Genomic DNA, 18,276 nt, shown 5'->3' with positions numbered 1-18,276 from the left:
AAATAACGGCTGAATTAGTTTGGGACTAAAGAAAAAACATTGACATGAGTAGGGCCTGGCCATTTCTCAATTTCGACTAAACTTAATGCAGCTGTCCATTACATATCCGAAACACTTATGTGTCATGGTTTCTTCAGCGTGTAAGGTACTTTGACGTATGTTTTAAGGGATGTTTCCAGTTAAGTTTTTGTTGTTCTAACTGTAAAAAAAAGCAAAGTAAGCTGATAAACATTTTGTACTGATAACTTTAAGCATTCTAGCAAGCAGAGTTCCAGCATTTAAAAGTGACCATCTGTGGTAGAGCAGCTAACAACTGCTAAGCTATCCCTTGTTTTCTTGGCCATTGCAAAACATGTCTGGATAGCTGTAATCATATTTTGGCAGGGAGCTTAACAATATGGCCTCATCACGCAACTTCCATATAAAAATGGTGTGTAACTAGTGCTAAAATTAGCATTGGTTTAGTGTTTAGGTCCGTTGCTTTTCTGGCTTTTCAGTGATTGGCCTAATTGAGATCTGCTATCATGTCAGAATTTAGTATATATTTCCAATGCGTGAGCCTAACCATAATCACTCAAGTTTCATATTTTTATTTTGTTCTTCATTACAGAGCTTCCCTCTGCTGTTCTTCAGCCTGTGATTCTCCATGGGAGCTGCTTTATCTGTGGCAAGACCCGTTGCTGACATTGCAGCCTTCCCCAATGGATCGGAGCGTAGTTGATGATCTTAGTGCTGCCTAAATCTTTCTGCATGTCTCCTGAAGGCAACTGCACTCAACCCTGTTTCCTAAAATTGCTCTCCCTCCGCTGCCCTGATCAGTCATTTTTGTCCCATGAGCATCCATACTAGTTCATGCGATTTTCTCTCAAACATTCAACATATTACGCCATCTGAGATGGGGCCCTGGTAGGTTCTGCAAGGGGCTTGAGGTACCCCCTGCCTGCTGATCGTCTAGCCTGCCTGTGTGTGTGTGTGTGTGTGTGTGTGTGTGTGTGTGCCACCCACCGGCACAGGCCTATCAAAAGAATACTGTAACAAAAAGACAACCAGTAATACAGTACTTGCGGATGGAACCTAAACACACAACTTGCTTGCCCAGAATATGTTAACAAACTCTTGGACTTTTTAAAATTGGACTTAAGTGGATGTATCAGGTGTATTTATGAACTGTGAGTGCTGATGCCAGCTCCTTGGGACTTGAGTGGGTGTAATCAGCTTTATTCATGAACCCTGTCTCTGAGTGTGGCTGCAGCCTGGATGTTGGATGCCCTGAGTGTGTTAAATCAGCTGTTGCGGTGATGAGGCAGGGCTCGTGGTGGCCTGTGGGGCTGGCTGGGCAGTGGCCCAAGGTGATGTGATGGGGTGCAGGAACAGTAAGGTCCTCCCTGAGCCTCCAGGGGATGTTCAGCTGGACCTGGTCAAAAAGGTCAGTAGGACAACGTCGTCACCAGTAATGGTAATAATGTTACCGCCACAGTAGGGCTGCTTGATTATAGAAGAAAATCAGAATCACCATTATTTTGGTCATTAATGAAATCACAATTATTGACATAATTACTCATTGACTTTTGAAAATATGATGCAATTATTGAATTTAAAACAAACACCTTGAACTGTGAAATTTCTCTTAAAGCTTTTGTGCGTTACTTTTTGATATTAAATGTTCGTTACATTCAAGCCATTGCCAAATGAGTTGCTACAAAGCTAATTAAGAGCAGTTCCACACAACACACTCTGTATTTCAGAATATGTTCAGAAGATTGTGGCGTTTAGGGCTGCAAGATAATGAAAAACAAATTACATTGCAATATTTTTTTCCAACAATATTGCGTACCATAAATCCAGGCTAAAGATTTGTTAATGTAAAAAATAATTGCTATCACCCAGATATTGGTATCAGAACAATGTTACACCATAAAAATCCGGTATTGGTCGGTCTAAACTAATTCTAGTCTAAAAATCTATACGTCATAGGGTTGGGTGATATGGAGAAAATCAAAGATGATATTCCAGCTAGATACTGACTATATTTACATGCATGCACCAAAATAGTGTGATGTTAAAACAAATCTACAATTCTTCAAACAATAATAACAGATTTTCTGAGAAAATTGAGTAGGTATGTGCTATAATCAATTTAGATAACATAATAGTATATCACAGTATCTCAATATATAATATGATTCCATTGAAAGACGATAAATTATATTGAATTATTGCCCAGCCCTAATATGTCTTTCCATATGACAGTGAATTTAATCTTTTCTTTCTTTCTCAGAAACCCTGTTAACTGTTGTTCTCCTGCTCTGGTTTGTACTTTGCGCCTGTGATGAAATGTGTTCCTGTATCTTTCAGGTTGAGCCTCCCCAACCTCCTCATACAGATATCTATAAGCACTTCATACGAGGGAATGGCACTCGGAGCAAGACGGATGGGGCCGGTGGAGGGGGAGGTGACAAGGCTTACTCCACCTCCCCGTGTCAGGCCCAGGCTCAGGCGGTCACTCCCACCGCCTCGGCCCAGCCCTCTAAGGACCCGTCCGAGCTGTCGGACCCTCAGCGGAAAAAGGTGGCAAAATATCGAGCCAAGTTTGACCCCCGGGTCACGGCCAAGTATGACATCAAAGCGCTGATAGGCCGCGGGAGTTTTAGTCGGGTCGTTCGCGTGGAGCACAAGAGCACCCGGCAGCCTTACGCCATCAAGATGATCGAGACCCGTTACCGGGAGGGGCGAGAGGTGTGCAAGTCTGAGCTGTGTGTCCTGCGACGTGTCCGTCATCCCAATATAATCCAGCTGATGGAGGTCTTCGAGACGGCAGATCGCGTCTACATGGTGATGGAGCTGGCCACCGGAGGGGAGCTCTTTGACCGGATCATTGCTCGCGGCTCCTTCACGGAGCGCGACGCCACGCGGGTGCTGCAGATGGTGCTGGACGGCGTCAAGTACCTCCACACTTTGGGGATCACTCACCGAGACCTGAAGCCAGAAAACCTGCTCTACTACCACCCGGGTGCCGATTCCAAGATCATCATCACCGACTTTGGTTTGGCCAGTAGCCGGAAGAAAGGAGATGAATGTCTGATGAAGACCACTTGCGGCACGCCAGAGTACATCGCCCCGGAGATCCTGGTCAGGAAGCCCTACACAAACGCTGTAGACATGTGGGCACTGGGGGTGATCTCGTACATCCTGCTGAGTGGAACCATGCCCTTCGAGGACGACAACCGCATGAGGCTCTACCGGCAGATCCTCAAGGGGAAGTACAGCTTCTCTGGAGAGGTGAGGAGTGATATTTGTTTCTCTCTCTCTCTCTCTCTCTCTCTCTCTCTCTCTCTCTCTCTCTCTCTCTCTCTCTCTCATACATAAACACACAAGCAGACTTCACCCATATTGGAAATGCATTCCTCACACCGCATAAGGCTTTGTCAACAGGTTTCTGAGAAGTTCAGCTTTTCTCGTAAGGGGACATTGTTCAGACACACACACACATTTTCACAAGCCTAACTTCTCTCCTCACTAATCATCCCACAGTTCACATCCATATCGATCTCATGATCCTTTACTTTTACCATGCTACGTTCACTCTTGCGTATGTGTCCTCTCTAGATCAATGTGTCCTCCGTCTGTCTGTCTGTCTGTCTGTCTGTGTCTGTGTGTGTGTGTGTGTGTGCGTGTGTGTGCGCAATTACTTTTAATTACTTTTGCTCAATCTGTGTATTTACTTGGAAGACTGCTAAGTAGTCCATTCCTTTGTTTCATGGCGTGGGATGTTTATGTTGCCTGTGAGCTTTACAAAATGGGCCCCTGGTTAATGTTTGCCCCACATACAGCAAATAACAGCTGACTAGCTTTGTAATATTTAACTAGGAGCAGTTGAATTATCTGTTTTCTTGGAATCCGTCCAGATTTGAATTTCCCAAGTGCATGACAGGCTAAGATAAGGTCAGATGAGACACATTAATAATTGAATTGATTTAAATCACTTACAGAGAGCCTATATTTGGGCTGATGTTTGCAGATAGTATAGTAGGGCTGCAGGATGAGTACTGGGTATGGGCAGCAAGTCTTCCTTGAATTAGTGAGAGAACCTTTCAGTGGAATCAACCACTTTGCATTATTTGAGAGATACAGGGGTTATTGAGTTGGTGTTGTGGTCGTAAGAAGATTCGTCTTGAAAGCAATGACAGAACAATCTTTCTTCTCTAGCCCCTTTCACACATGCACTGCAAACCAAAGTTATCTAGACCTTACCCAGGGGAGCTGTATGTGAAAAGGTAATTGTCCAAATCATGAAACGGACTTTACCCTGCGAGTAGAGTTGGGTGATACCAAAAAAATTGAATATTACAATATTTTTTACCAAATGCTTCAATATCCATATTGTTTGCGGCCATATTGGTGCTTTCACAAAATATTTACACAATGAGATCTTTGATAAATGATCATTGGTAAAGTGGTTAATGACTAAGTGGTTAAAGGCAAATTATAAAACAGCTAGAGCAATTACACCACTGTGTAGTATCCCATTGAATTTTTTTATTTATAAAATATTTATTATAGCAGCTTTAAAGGTACCCTGTGGAGCTTTTTTGTAAAGAAATTACCTTACATTCTCACCAACATGCATTGTGTGTAGCCTTGAGCCCTGACAAACGTGTGATGTATTTCCATTTCTTAAAAGTATTTCAGATCTGGCATAGTTTACGTGCATGTGTGCTAGCTTCCTCCTTTGTTGGTGATACTTTTTTGGGCACATTTACTTTCTGTCATTGGAATAGCTTGTGCGTCCTGGTGTGCATTATACAAACAAAACAGGGACCCACTCATAAAAACATTGCTCCATAGTGTTACTAGTGGTTAACTACTCCACAGGATGCCTTCTAACTGCTCAAAAAGGATCGTAAAACAGCAACGTCAAATGGCTAAATGCTTCAATCAAGCACAATATACACTCTAAACGTAAAGGGGACATTTTATGCTTTTCATACCTTTTTATTTTCCTTTCTACTAGAACAAATGTATATGCTTTAATGGTCGAAAAGCAAGTTATTATTCTCATACTGTCTGTCTGAACATACCTGTTTAATTTGTCTGAATTGCTCCATTTTAGCGCCTGTCTCTTTAATGTATGATATGTTACTTTTGTTGGTTGGTGTTTATAAACACAAAGTCTGCTCCTTCTCCCCGAGCCAGAGAGAGAGAGAAAGGCAGAGTCATAGACAAGGGGGTAAGCCTGCCTCCGCAAAGTGTACCTACTATGGAGCCATTTTGTTGCTAACAAGCATCACCCACCGTTAGCATCCCATTGACTGCCATTCATTATGATGTCACTTTGACAGTGAATAACTTTACATCTGAAGCGTCTAAAGACTCTAGTTGTCAGTTGTTTATTTCTAAAGAAGCAGGAAAATGTATAAAAAGCTCCATTATCTTGTAGCTCATGTTATGGCTCCGTAGCAGACATTTTTGTGAAAATAGGCTAACGATTGTGTCAAAACCACCCAACTTTCTGTCGCATAAGAGACAATCATCGTACCGTACAGGAGAAGTTTGCAGGCAGTTTTGACTTCCATTTGCTGTTTGCGTTTAATTACTAATGTTAACTAGCATTTTAGTTAGCAGTAATTAACCTGTGGTACCTACGCTGTCCGTCTCTGCTGACTGGGAATGATAGGGGTTTCTCTTGGCACAGCTACCAGAAGACTTACAACTTTCAGACAAGTAGCTCACGTCACATCCACATTGTCGAGCTCAGTTGGAGGCTGCACAGTAAGGCTTAGCTTTTACCAGAAAAGTGCTTCTAATAGACTTCACTGGTCTCTGTTGAAGTATAACGGCATTGCTTTGTCCGTTTCTTTAACTGTCTATGGTTAGAGAGGGAATGAAGAGAGAGAGGAGCATTAGTGAGAACAAAGAAGGGAATCAGGGGAATTAAATGTTTTTTTTCTGACTTGTTTTTTCTGACTGACAGTTTTTTTCACTGAGGTTACATTCTAAAGCACAACTAAACGCACACACACACACCTCGGTACAACCCTGCGGGACGGCGCCCCATTGCCGTATTTTGCCCAAAGGCTCTTTGTCATCTATAAAAGTCCCGCACACAGCAAAATAAGAAGAGAAAATACAGGCAGAGGGCAGGGTCCGAGGCATCCAGTGGCATAGTGGTTAAGAAGCATACTATAGAACTGCAACGTCGCCGTTCGGCCGGATAGCTTTCTTAGCCATCGGTGCTTCTCATGTTGCTTAAATTGCCTCCTTGACTCATCCACTTCCTCGCGTCTTAGTCCTTCCCCCTGAAGAGGCACGGGAGAGATGCAAGGAAATCATTGGTGGAGAGAGGAAAATGTTTTTTAGAGGGATGAGACGTCCTTACTCTGACACGTCACATTAATTTGTTTGCTAGCAACTCCTTCCGCTGCACGGCTTCCTGGAAGACTGCTCTCGTGTATCCTTGCCTATAGCTCCTCGATGACCCCTCCTCGGTCCTCAGGGCAGACATAGGAGCTTTCACACAGCCTTCACCGTGGAGTGACAGAACAACTTCTGGTTCAGCAGAGGACCGAGGAGGCAAGGAGCTATCAAATAAGGGCCATGAGATGCAGCCCATGTTTTCTCTCTGTTGCGATCACATAACGCTGAAATATATATATGCTGTGTTCTGCTGTAAAGCTTGTGCGTTAATTTACAGTAGCTTTAAACGCAACTCACGTGACTAGAATTATTCATTTCATAAAGGGGTCATTTTTGTGTCCTTGCAAGGATGCAATACAACAACTTGTATTACATCACTATGCCTGGCAGTGAGGCCTGTGACCCGTAGTTGGGCCCCGTTACATTAGAGATGGAACTATGGGGGGGGGGAGACTTTAATGCACTTCATATAGGAACATGTCTTTACAGCTGTGATAAATAATGTTCACATTTACAGCTGAGGTCCAAAGAGGAGGAGAAATGCATGTCTGAGGGTTATATATTGCTCATGTGTCTTTAGCCAACACTAGTGATTTACCTGTTGTGCGAAGTGGGGGGTTAGTTGTCTACCGGGAGACTGAAAGCACAGCTGGTTGCCAAGCAGGACACCATGTACAAACTGTGTGTGGAAAGGCATGCAGCGTTGATATTCCCAATTCCTGTCTAAGTAGGGGGTAGAGTTTGACTCACTACCAGTCACTCATACTAAATAGTCTGTGTCTCACAAAGAGAACATTTGCTTTTGTGTTACATTAAATCTTTTGGAAACAAGAAAAACATATGCAAACAATCAAGAGGTACAACTACCCCACACCCATTATTGAATCAGACCATATCAAGAGACCAAGGAGACTCACATTGAATATGGAATAAACCAAACGCCTAACATGGTTACACTGACCAAGCTGTTTGTCAGGTCAGTGAGGACTGTCCTCAATAGACCATATCACCTTTATGTCACTCTGCTGCCCTCTAGTGTCTAGTGGAAAAAACTGTACTGACACAATTATTTGAAGTCCCCCCATTAAAAGAGAAGTGGTTTATTCAGTGTGCCGTGGTGCTGCAATAGCAGCACTTGGCACAATGACTATTATTGCCCATACTTATTATTATTATTCCGCCAGTTTTTTGACGCACTACTAGTCCCAAAGCGTTGCCAACACGCGAACCACATTACACCGACATGTGGGTATTGATCGGGAATGGTGTGCTATGTAGTTTCAACCAAATTTGCCGCGTGGCTTTACCGAAATCGGCAAAAATACGGCCAAAAATGTCCCATAGACATGAATGGGAAATGTTGGGGAAATCGCTCAACATCACTCAAACCCCCCCCTCTTTGGGACTGTGCTGCATCGCCAACTTTAACGTAGAAACCTGATTAAAAGTTTAAACCGAAGACAAGACTTTGGCGTTTATTGGTGACTGGGCGTTCAGATATCTAGCACGGTTTCTCCAAATCAGTTTACGTATGTCTTTTGACGGTCTCAGATTTTCCAATGTGTGTTTTTGTGGCGGAATGTTCAGAGCTAGAGTGGGGGACAGAGTGGGGGGGCTGCGGTACGAATATCTGGAAGTTTCCCAAACAAATTGCTCTCTCTCCTCCAGTAGGATGTTCTGGCAAAACGAGACAGGAAATCATGCTACACAACTATCCTTATCCTACTTTTATTGTGTGTAGTCACATTGTGTGCTCAACATTAATGATTCATCATAGATCAATCTGCGATATGGGTCTACACAGATAGACGGATTAGACGATGTCACTAAAAGCCGGCTGGTCTAGTTAACAGGAGACTAAATCACCAGTCCAGGCTCCAGACAGGATCTCTGCCATGTGAGACAACTAACAGCTAACAACTACTGGTTTAGACCAGGGCTGTAAAATAGCCCCACTGCCTAGGGTAGGGCTGGCTACCTGTGTCAACATAACACCGCCCAAACGTGGGCATCATCCTCCAGGCAAATATACATTAGAGCTAGGAAAACCCCCCCCACCACAATCGGAGAGGAGAAGTGGTCCCCAGGAGTGATAGCAACACACAAGAAGTGAAGTGGGTCGGTTCGTCGATGGTTAGCAGAAGACCTTAGAAAAGTACTTTTAGTAGAACTTTGATAATTGACCGTTTCCCTGGTCAGACACCCCCTCCCTCCGACAAACCATGACACCAAACAGAAAAAAAGTATTAGAAAGATAGACTACAGGAGAAAAGAGTCGCTGTCTAACGTTACATGTTTAATATTACAATTAGGGTCCTTGGTTTGCAGGGCACAAAACAGTCTAACTTTCTGCTTTCACTAATGAAACAGCCTTCGTTTGTTCTATGACATTAGTTTTTCATGTCAACTCCCTGAGCAAACCAAACCTACCACCGTTTGATGCCTTTAGTTTACATTACATGTGCATTCAAGGTCTAGTAGTGTACCCATTTAACGTAACATAAGACTTTATTTCAGCGTCGGTAGAGCCATGCAATTAATACCAATTTAACGTTACTGCTTCCCACCGCGACACATTATTAAAAAAAATAAGCTAGCTAACTAAACCAAAATGACCAAATAAGCCATGTAGCCACATATAAATGACGACTTAATCAGCATAAACCAAGCGAGCATCAAGACATGCTGGAGGCTGGGTAAGTAAATCTGAGGACAATTAGTTGTCGACGTAATAACGTAACGTTATTTAAAAACCACGAAAGCACGTGCTAATGTCGCGAAAGCTACACTTCCCGTAGCCATCTCAAATAGGTTTTGTAAACAAGACATGCTTTAGGCATTTTTAGACCCACAGTCTTACGCATGTAATAGTAGAGCGTTAGCTAGCTAGCTTAGTATATTTTACAGTACTGCTGGTGGTTTGTGTGTTGATTATACTCACCGAGCTGAACAACGTTTCACACGTCACAGTTTCTGTATGTATTTTCACGGTCCGGTATTGATAAGCGGTAGCTACTCGCTGATAGTTTATTCTACACCGAACAAAACTAGCAGCAAACTCACTAAACCTACAGCCGCAGACCAGACCCACTGACGTCTACTTGTGACGGGATGCCAGGTTTGGTTAACCTATCCTCCTAAACCACCGAGCCCAGTCTGCTCCTCCATAACATTTTGGATAATATCGTTAATCGATTGGCAGTTTTCCCCGTAATGTGTTCGTTAGAAACTGTAACTCAGGTAATTATGTTGACCTTCCCTGCCTTTCAAAGGCACATTAGCACAGTGTGTAAACTAATGCTTTGTACGAAACCTGGCAACCCCGCGGCCTCCAGCTACCCTTTAGTCCGCCTTCCGTCACGCTGCGGTTTGCCAGCAGTTGGCGCTGTTTACTTCAGGAAACAGCACTGCAAATCACGGACACAGCTGCAGTGCATCATTTTAAGCTGGATTTAACATGCTTATTTCACCCATTGTAATGTAAGACCACACCCAATATATTAATGTACTCACTATCACTAGATTTTGTATGTGGAGATTGAATGGCGGCCGCTGCTCTGCAGCTATACTTCAGCTTCAATATTTTGAAGTATTTTAGACATTCAAAGGCTATTGCTTTATTAGTTTATAACAATAAAATACAATGGGACGCTATAAACAGTTTGGTTTTCATTACCTCTCGCCTTATTTTCATCAGCTGTGAATAAACTAGGTAATGTCTCAAAACAATTCATATCTCAGTAGATTCAAACGAGTCTATGCTGTAATTGTACTAAGGCCCCACAGTAGTTTAAGCATTTTGGGTTTGTTAAATATGCTCAAGAATATAAATAAATGACAATATATTTAATTGAATTCAATATGCTGTACAGATTCAAGTGTGGAGGCTAGTGCTAATTTGCTTTAGCTACAAGTAACCTTGACAACACCACATTACAGCTATGGTTGCTCGTGGCAGCCAGGAAGGTCTTTGCCCACTTACTAACAAATAGTCTACCAAACTCGAAGCTGCAGAGCATTTACATTTTTGTCCATTTGCGGCAGAAGGACTCCACCAAGTTGACACACTACAATGCTGCCGTGCATTGCTGGTGGTTAACATGCCAACAGTTGCCCATGTACTCGTCCAATAACACAAGCAACATTATCATTTATTTGAGGCAACACATATGTCCAAAATTCCCTTTCCCTTTCTCTATGTTTTGGTCTCCACCACTCCTGAGAAATAAAATAGATCTGGGTCTTTACTAACTTACACATTAACGTATATGACGGTTGGACCATTCCCAAACAAGAAAAATCCAAAATGTCAAAATCCAAATTCAATCTGGCAAATCAGTTCGATGTTTTATTGGCACATACAACTCCACCGTTTAAAAAATAAAATAAAAAGTTAATGGCAGAAGCAAAGTGTATCATTCATTTTAGACACACAATAACAAAAACAACTGTTTTCAGGTAACGTGATGAGTTGGCTACTTCATTTAGGACAGCATTTTATATAAAATCACACAGTACTGTATATAAAAAAAAAAACACGAAAAAAGAGACACCTTTACAAATGTGCTGGCATTCTGCAAAACTGCTAATGTTGCTTTGGTTATTCATTGAATATGGTATACAACAGCACTCATGTGTGCTAATTCAACCACAGCCAATCCGGAGTCCAACTGATCTGAGTCTAAGAGCAATCATTGAACTAACTACCAGAACTAAGGCCACCTCATCATATTGCGTGTTGTAGATGACCACACCGGTTTTCTCTGTGAAGGAAATTTTTAAGCCTACGGGTGTGGTCTGATATTAAAAAGACACTTTGGGTTGGAGTATCTCTCAAAATTAGACAGAGTAATATAATGTAGCAGTACCAGTTCCAATTTAGCCTCATTTAAAGTTTTTTAAACAATTCTTCTCCCACCAGAGGTGAACATCAGGCAGATAACAGCAGTAGGACAAGAGATATACAATCTGAAATCTCTTCATCAAGGAATTGGAAAGATGACAGAGCATCCTGACAAGCAAAAGGCCAAAGGACAAAAGACAAAAAGATAGAAAAAACTGAGGTCGCTGACATGGCTCTAGGTTCCAGTATGTGTTCAAAGGTTCACAACAGTAACACACTTCAAAAGTCTGGGATAGATCACAGCAAAATACTCATATTCAGAAGAAAAGACCACACTGCAGCAAACCTGGGAGTCTGGGAGTTGTGAATCCATTAAAATGCAGTGAACAGGTCCGATAGAGAGCAAGATTGCAATTTCAAAACAAAATTTAATTCAACTGTATAGATTAAGTGCTTCATCAGATAAAATGAGAAAAAAGCAACAAAAGACAAATACTTCACTTTTTTTTAAAAAGAAAGTTGTGCTACTTTTGGAAAATATTGAATAATCGCATTAAATTGCGGCTTTACCAAACTAGGGTTCATCTCTAGGTAACCTGTGGAATTTATTCTGATTTAAGTGCACTTACAAAGGGTAACCTTTCCACACGTGAGAACTAAACATAAGCATGATTGCATTGCTAGGTTTTGTAATTCAGAATCTTTGGAATCATACATACTAATGATCATTTGATTTACTCTACGTGCTCAACATTATCTTCAGTTCCTTTATTTTGGTCACAAGTCTAGTAACATATTGAATGGTTTGTTTTTCTGCCTAGGAGCAGATGTTCCAATACACTTTTTTATATTGTTTAATGGTCTTTGCACCCCAACAGCAATAAATACTACTTTCACATCTTGCTCTCTCAACATTACCAACCCTGACTTAACGTTTGTTCCACTAGCTTCTGTCTGAACTTTCTGTAATCACCCATATCAATCACTTCATATTCTGTGCTAATGTTATCTACCATCACAATTGCTGCAAAAGTTTTGTAAAGGTTCCATGACATGGTGCGTTTGGATGCTTTTTATATAGACCTTTTTTTGACCAACTGCCACTTTGCTCATTAAAGCCATGATGTCCTCTCTTTCTCATGGGGGGGGGCAATTCTCTGGGCGGGCAAAGCAGAGAAAGGGGAGGCACCTTTCCCCTTATGACCTCATAAGGAGCAAGATTCCAGCTCGCCCCATCTGAGCTTTCATTTTCTCAAAGCAGAGCAGGATACCCAGGACTCGGTTTACACCTTTCACCATTTCTAGTCACTGGGGGACCATGCAGGCTGGGGGAACTCATTTAACGCTAAAAAACCTCATGAAGTCAAATGTCATGCCATGGGACCTTTAAATGACTATCACATTGACAGCACGGTAATGGATATGTGACTGTGTTGTTGCTGAATGCTAAAGAGACCGATGTAGGAAAGGAAAACTCCACTTAGTGACGATGTTGGTGAAACAAAGGAGGTAACTTTATAATAACCATGGTTATAGATGGTTAATTGATAGTTAATTCATCTTGAGTAATTTGTCATTTAATGTAGCAAACTGTCATTTAACTGTTAACAAATACATTATAATTAATAAATTTATTGCTAAAGTAAATTACCAGTTTATAGTTACAGACATTATCCCCCAGTATTATATTAATATCGAGTAATGATAAAACTGTTTGTAAGCCTAAAAGAACCATTTTTAAAACATCTGTAAACAATACTTCGATAGATGGACCAGATGTTTTTAACACGTTGTCAAGGGTAACTAGTTGGTTTGTAACCGTCTATAAACAGGGTCTGGATGGTTATTATAAAGTTGCAACAGATGACTATAATTATGTTAATTATTACCTAATACCTTGTTAATAGTAATACATGCTTTGTAAACCATCTATAACATTAGATAGTTCATACTTTGTCAGGGGTTACTAGTTGGTTTGTAAGCTGTCTTAAAAAGTGGATGGTCATTATAAAGTTGTACATACAAAAAAAATATAAATATACACACACACACATGTATTATGTATACTGTACATATATGTGTATATATTGTATATATAGTACTGTGCAAACTTTTTGGCAGGTAAGATAAACGCTGGATACTAAGAATACTTAAAAAAATGGAAGTGTTAATAGTTTTTCATCCATAACAAAACCCAGTGAATACAAGGGGAATCTAAATTTAAATCAAGGTTTGGTGTGACCACCCTTTGCCTTCACACAGCATCCAATCTTCTCGGTCACTTTGCACACAGTTTTTGAAGGAACTCGGGTGGTAGGTTGTTCCAAACATCTTGGAGAACTAACCGCAGATCTTCTGTGGGTGTAGGCTTCCTCAAATCCTTCTGTCTCTTCATGTAATCACACACACACACCACACACACACACCACACACACACACACACACACACACCACACACACACACACACACACACACACACACACACACACACACACACACACACACACACACACACCACCACACACACACACACCACACACACACACACCACACACACACACACACACACACACACACACACACACACACCACCACACACACACACACACACACACACACACACACACACACACACACGATAATGTTGAGATCAGTGGGGGCCATGCCATCGCTTCCAGACTTCATGTTTCTCTCACACTGAAGTAGTTCTTCATGACCTTGGGGTCGTGTCCTGCTGCAGAATGAATTTGGGACAATTGTACGCCTCCCTAATGGTTTAGCATGATAATATAATGTATACTTTTATTAATCCCACAGTGGAAATTACAATTTGGATGATAAGTATCTGCCTGTATATCTCAGCCTTGAGGACACCATTCATCCTGACCAAATCTCCAACTATCCATTTGCAGAAATGCAGCCCCAAACATACAAGGAACCCCACCATGCTTCACTGTGTGCCTGCAGACACTCTTTATTGTAGCGCTCTCCACCCTTCGGCCAACAAACTGCCTTCTGCTCCAGCCATTTTCAAATCAGTCCAGAGCCCCTGGTGCCATTTTTCTGCACCTCAGTTCCTATTGTTTTTGTGCATAGTTGGGTCGCTTGGCCTTGTCCTCATGTCGGAGGTATGCCTTTTTGGCTTCAACTCCTCCATGAAGACCACGCTGGCCAGACTACGGGACAGTAGAAGGGTCTACCTGGGTCCCACGGTTTCTGCCAGTTCTGAGCTGAGTCACTGCTGACATCTTCCCATTTCAAAGGGAAATCTTGATGTTTTTCATCTGCTGCACTAAGTTCCCTTGGCCGACCACTGCGTCTACAATCCTCAACATTGCCCGACTTTCTGCAAGTGTACCTATAAGATTGATGCTGGTTTGAAGGCAAGGGTAGTAACACCAATATTCATGTGATTTAGATTTTTCTTTGTTCACTCCCTTTGCATTTTGTAAAAATAACAATCTCTATTTATATTTTTGAAAGCATTCTTAGTTTTACAGCATTTTTCACACCTGCCTAAGACGTTTGCACGTACTGTATGTCATACTGTATGTATAGAGATCTTTTTTTATATAATTTTGATGGGCGAAAATGTATCATTGCATTACCAGGCACTTATTAACCAATAACTATGAAAAACATCAGTCCAGACTTTACAATAGCATCCAGATAATGTTAATAGATGTTTAAAAAGTATTTAACTTTTACAAGGTATTAAAGTTGTCTGTTGCAACTTATAATAACCACCAAGACACTGTTTATAGACTGTTATGGGTTACTAGTTGGTTTGTAAGCAAAGTGTGAGGAATATCTATCAATGTAATATTTATGATATTTTAAAAACTGTTTTTCTTAAAGTTTCTTAATCTTACTCATACCTAATATAGTAAAAGAGGGATATATGTGTGTAACTATAAACTGTTAATTTACAGCACTACAATATATTTAATTGTAAAAGGATGGTTTTGCTAACAGATAAATGACACTTAATTAAATACATTTTAAAACTAATCAATTTACCATCTATTAAGTGGTTAATAAAAGTCTTACCACACAAAACAACTTCACAACTTTAGACGCTTTAGAACGATGATATTGACCGGCAATAATGGCAAGATTAGATGAGCTTAGAATTAATTATTAAAAATCATCTTCATTTTGACCGTCGAGGGTGTGGTTTTGTTGCAGTGCTTGCATTACCCACATCTTAAGACACAAGTCTGTACAATTAGTACAATATAATCACAGCAATTTTCAATCAGAAATGAGTGAGAGGATTTTGTTTTCCCTCCTCTTCTAAAAGTATTTCTTTCTTCTTAGAAACTTCAGTACCCAGAATTCTGTTCAACAGATCCTTGTGGAAGGTCATTATCCATGGACCATTTGCATGGAGACTAATAAGTCACCACCAATAATAATAATATGTAGAGACACAGGGATTGAAAGAACAAAAGCAACGAGTTGAAGGCACCATCCTGACAGAGAAAAAGTGAAGGAATGGATGGAGAGATGACGTACCTTTGGAGTTCAAGCTTTTGTGTGCGTCCCTTTTTTGTGTCTCATGAGAGACACGCTGCCAGAAATTTCCAACTGGTAGCCGTTACTTTTCAGCTGGTAGCCATGGAATAGTCAGGCCATTGTCCTATTTTTTAAGGCAATGATTTGGGACTTGAAGCATTGGCAGCATTCGAATGGGGTGAGTCATTGTTAAAAATAAATAAAAAAAAAAATCAGTCATTGTAGTGCTGTGTTCTTCAAAGTATAAGTTTGCTACAGGCTGGCTGTCAAGGTCCAGGCTGGTTCAGCCGTTTACTGCTGCTGATAGCGAGGTTCAGCCACGCAGCTCCTCTCTCGCACCCGTCGGGCTTTGTTGGATTTGGTGGAGCGTGGACTGGGACGACTTGGTGCTGTGGCAGCGCGAGGACGCCCGCTTCAGCAGGTCTGAGATATACAGCGCTGTAGGTTCTTCATGGAGGAGGCGGCGGCCATGCTGACGATCCAGGGGTGCTTGAGGGCCTGGCCAGATGTGACGCTCGTGGGGTCCACCGTCAGGATCCGCTCCACCAAAATCTTTGGCCAGGTTCGACACATTGGGCCACGGCTGGAGAGGAGGGAGACAAGACTGTAAATTAACACACTGAGTACATGGCACTTTTGTTAGTAAAGGAAAATACTTTTCCAGTATAGGATCTTCTTCTTATAAAAAATACTCTGCTTTGACTACTTTTATTGGCTGGCAGGGCTCAACATTAAGGCTTGTCTGGGACAGTGTGTTTTTGTAGGCAAGTGGAGAGAAATTGATTGCCCCCCTGGACAGTTAAAACTCAACAAAATAAATGCGATGTTACTTCACATTTTGTGCCACTTATTACGTCTATGTTCCAGATTGAAACAAATACAACCTTTCCCCCACAATCCGGGGCAGCGGACGACTAGCGTTACTTGCCATGTTAACTTCAGCTAATATTACTGTAAAGTAGCTACGCCTTTTAAGGATCCCTTTAATCACCTGTGACGGGTAGAAAGTGAAATTGTAGAATAGAAAGTAAACATATTTAGTGGCAAAATCCATTGTATGTCTACAAAATTATTTTAGATATTGTATAAGTTCAAGTCCCACTCCATCTGGTGATCCACTGCACACCAGCATGCAAAGTATTACTTATATGATGGAGTCTGGAGATCCTTTTTCTTGTTGAAGGGGATCTATTATTGGGACACATTTGTTGCTATTGTTTTAATGTTGATAGTGTTTGGATCTTTCAACGGTTTGTTTGAATTCTGCATTATCAAAACACAAAAAAAAAATGTATAATATGAGAAATCTTTACCCGACATGTGAATTTTGTGCATGACAAGGGAAACGTAATGTACTTTTGTTTTTATTTTTTACTGTGTTTTATCGGTTTTGTTGTTGTTTTTTTAACTGATTTTGTGTGAAGCACTTTGAATTGCCCTGTTGCTAAATGTGCTATACAAATTAAGCTGCCTACTTGCCCCAAAAAGTGCCCCAAAAAGTTAATGTCAAGCCCTGGCTATGGTTTTAATTCACACTCCATTGAAGAAATTGGAAAACTATGAATATGCAAATACTGTTTATTCCAAAATGTTTGTGTAAGTTCATAATGGACTAGATTCTCTTCCAAACCAATTATCAAGAAATCTGTGTGTACACGTGTTAAAGTCTGATTTAAGGTGTGTAAAGAGAAACCTTTCACCTTCAGTAGATTGTGAAAACAGCCTTCTAGCGACAAACTCTGCACATACAGATCCACCAATACAGACACACACAACAGCAAGAGCAGTAACAATAAAATTCCGCAGAAATTTTATCAGTGTGCCTGCTATTGGGGCCCATCCACACACACACACATTGGAAACTCAGTTAGGAGTCAGTTGGTCAACTGGCCGCCAGGGAACAGGATCATGATAGGGGCGTGTGTGTCTGAGAGCCGTTTTCAATTGTTTGTATGGCAGTTGGTTCCTAGCTTGAAAACTTTAAGTCTGATATACTCCATATTACATGTCTGCGACCAGAACAATTTCCTACATTTTTACCACTATGATGCCTGAAAATAAACTGGAGGAGGAGAGAGACATTTGTTTGTTTAGAGCATTGTGCTGCAGCCCCCCTCTGCCCTCTCAGTAACAGAACCTGTTGCTATGGTGATTTACTCAGAGTACGGGCCTATTCTGTCTTTCAATGTCTATATCTGCAGTTGGTGAGCCTAGCGCGAAATTTTAGTCTGATAGACTCCATAGTTACATGTCTGGAGCGGCACACGATTCCTACATCTCCACCAACTAGGATGTCTAAAGAGATGAACTGGAGGAGAGAGAGCAATTTGTTTGGGTAAATAAATACCTGAATCGTACCCCAGCTGCATGGTTTTCTCATGATTTCTGTCGACAGTTGGTAGTCACAGCCAACAATTTAGTCCGACAGACTCCATATTACATGTCTCGCGACCGGAACAGATCCCTACATTTTGACCAATAATAAAGTCTGAAGAGTTAA

General features: G+C 41.3%; 1 protein-coding gene and 1 pseudogene across 1 annotated transcript in view; one reads left to right on the top strand and one right to left on the bottom strand.

The window, feature by feature from the left end:
* Positions 1-18,276, top strand: part of pskh1 (protein serine kinase H1) — a 27,409-nt gene that overhangs the window by 452 nt on the left and 8,681 nt on the right. Inside the window, exons 2-3 of the mRNA XM_032524154.1 lie at positions 611-1,426; positions 2,356-3,279. Of these exons, the coding sequence (XP_032380045.1) occupies positions 1,358-1,426; positions 2,356-3,279 (993 nt within the window). The 5' untranslated portion in view covers positions 611-1,357. The remainder of the gene's footprint in view (positions 1-610; positions 1,427-2,355; positions 3,280-18,276) is intronic.
* The window catches only part of LOC116694736 (serine/threonine-protein kinase H1 homolog), a 10,241-nt pseudogene continuing 8,032 nt past the window's right edge, over positions 16,068-18,276 (bottom strand).

The sequence above is a fragment of the Etheostoma spectabile genome, chromosome 8 (assembly GCF_008692095.1).
Source record: "Etheostoma spectabile isolate EspeVRDwgs_2016 chromosome 8, UIUC_Espe_1.0, whole genome shotgun sequence".
Taxonomy (NCBI): Eukaryota; Metazoa; Chordata; class Actinopteri; order Perciformes; family Percidae; genus Etheostoma; species Etheostoma spectabile.
This window is presented reverse-complemented; position numbering and strand designations above follow the sequence as displayed.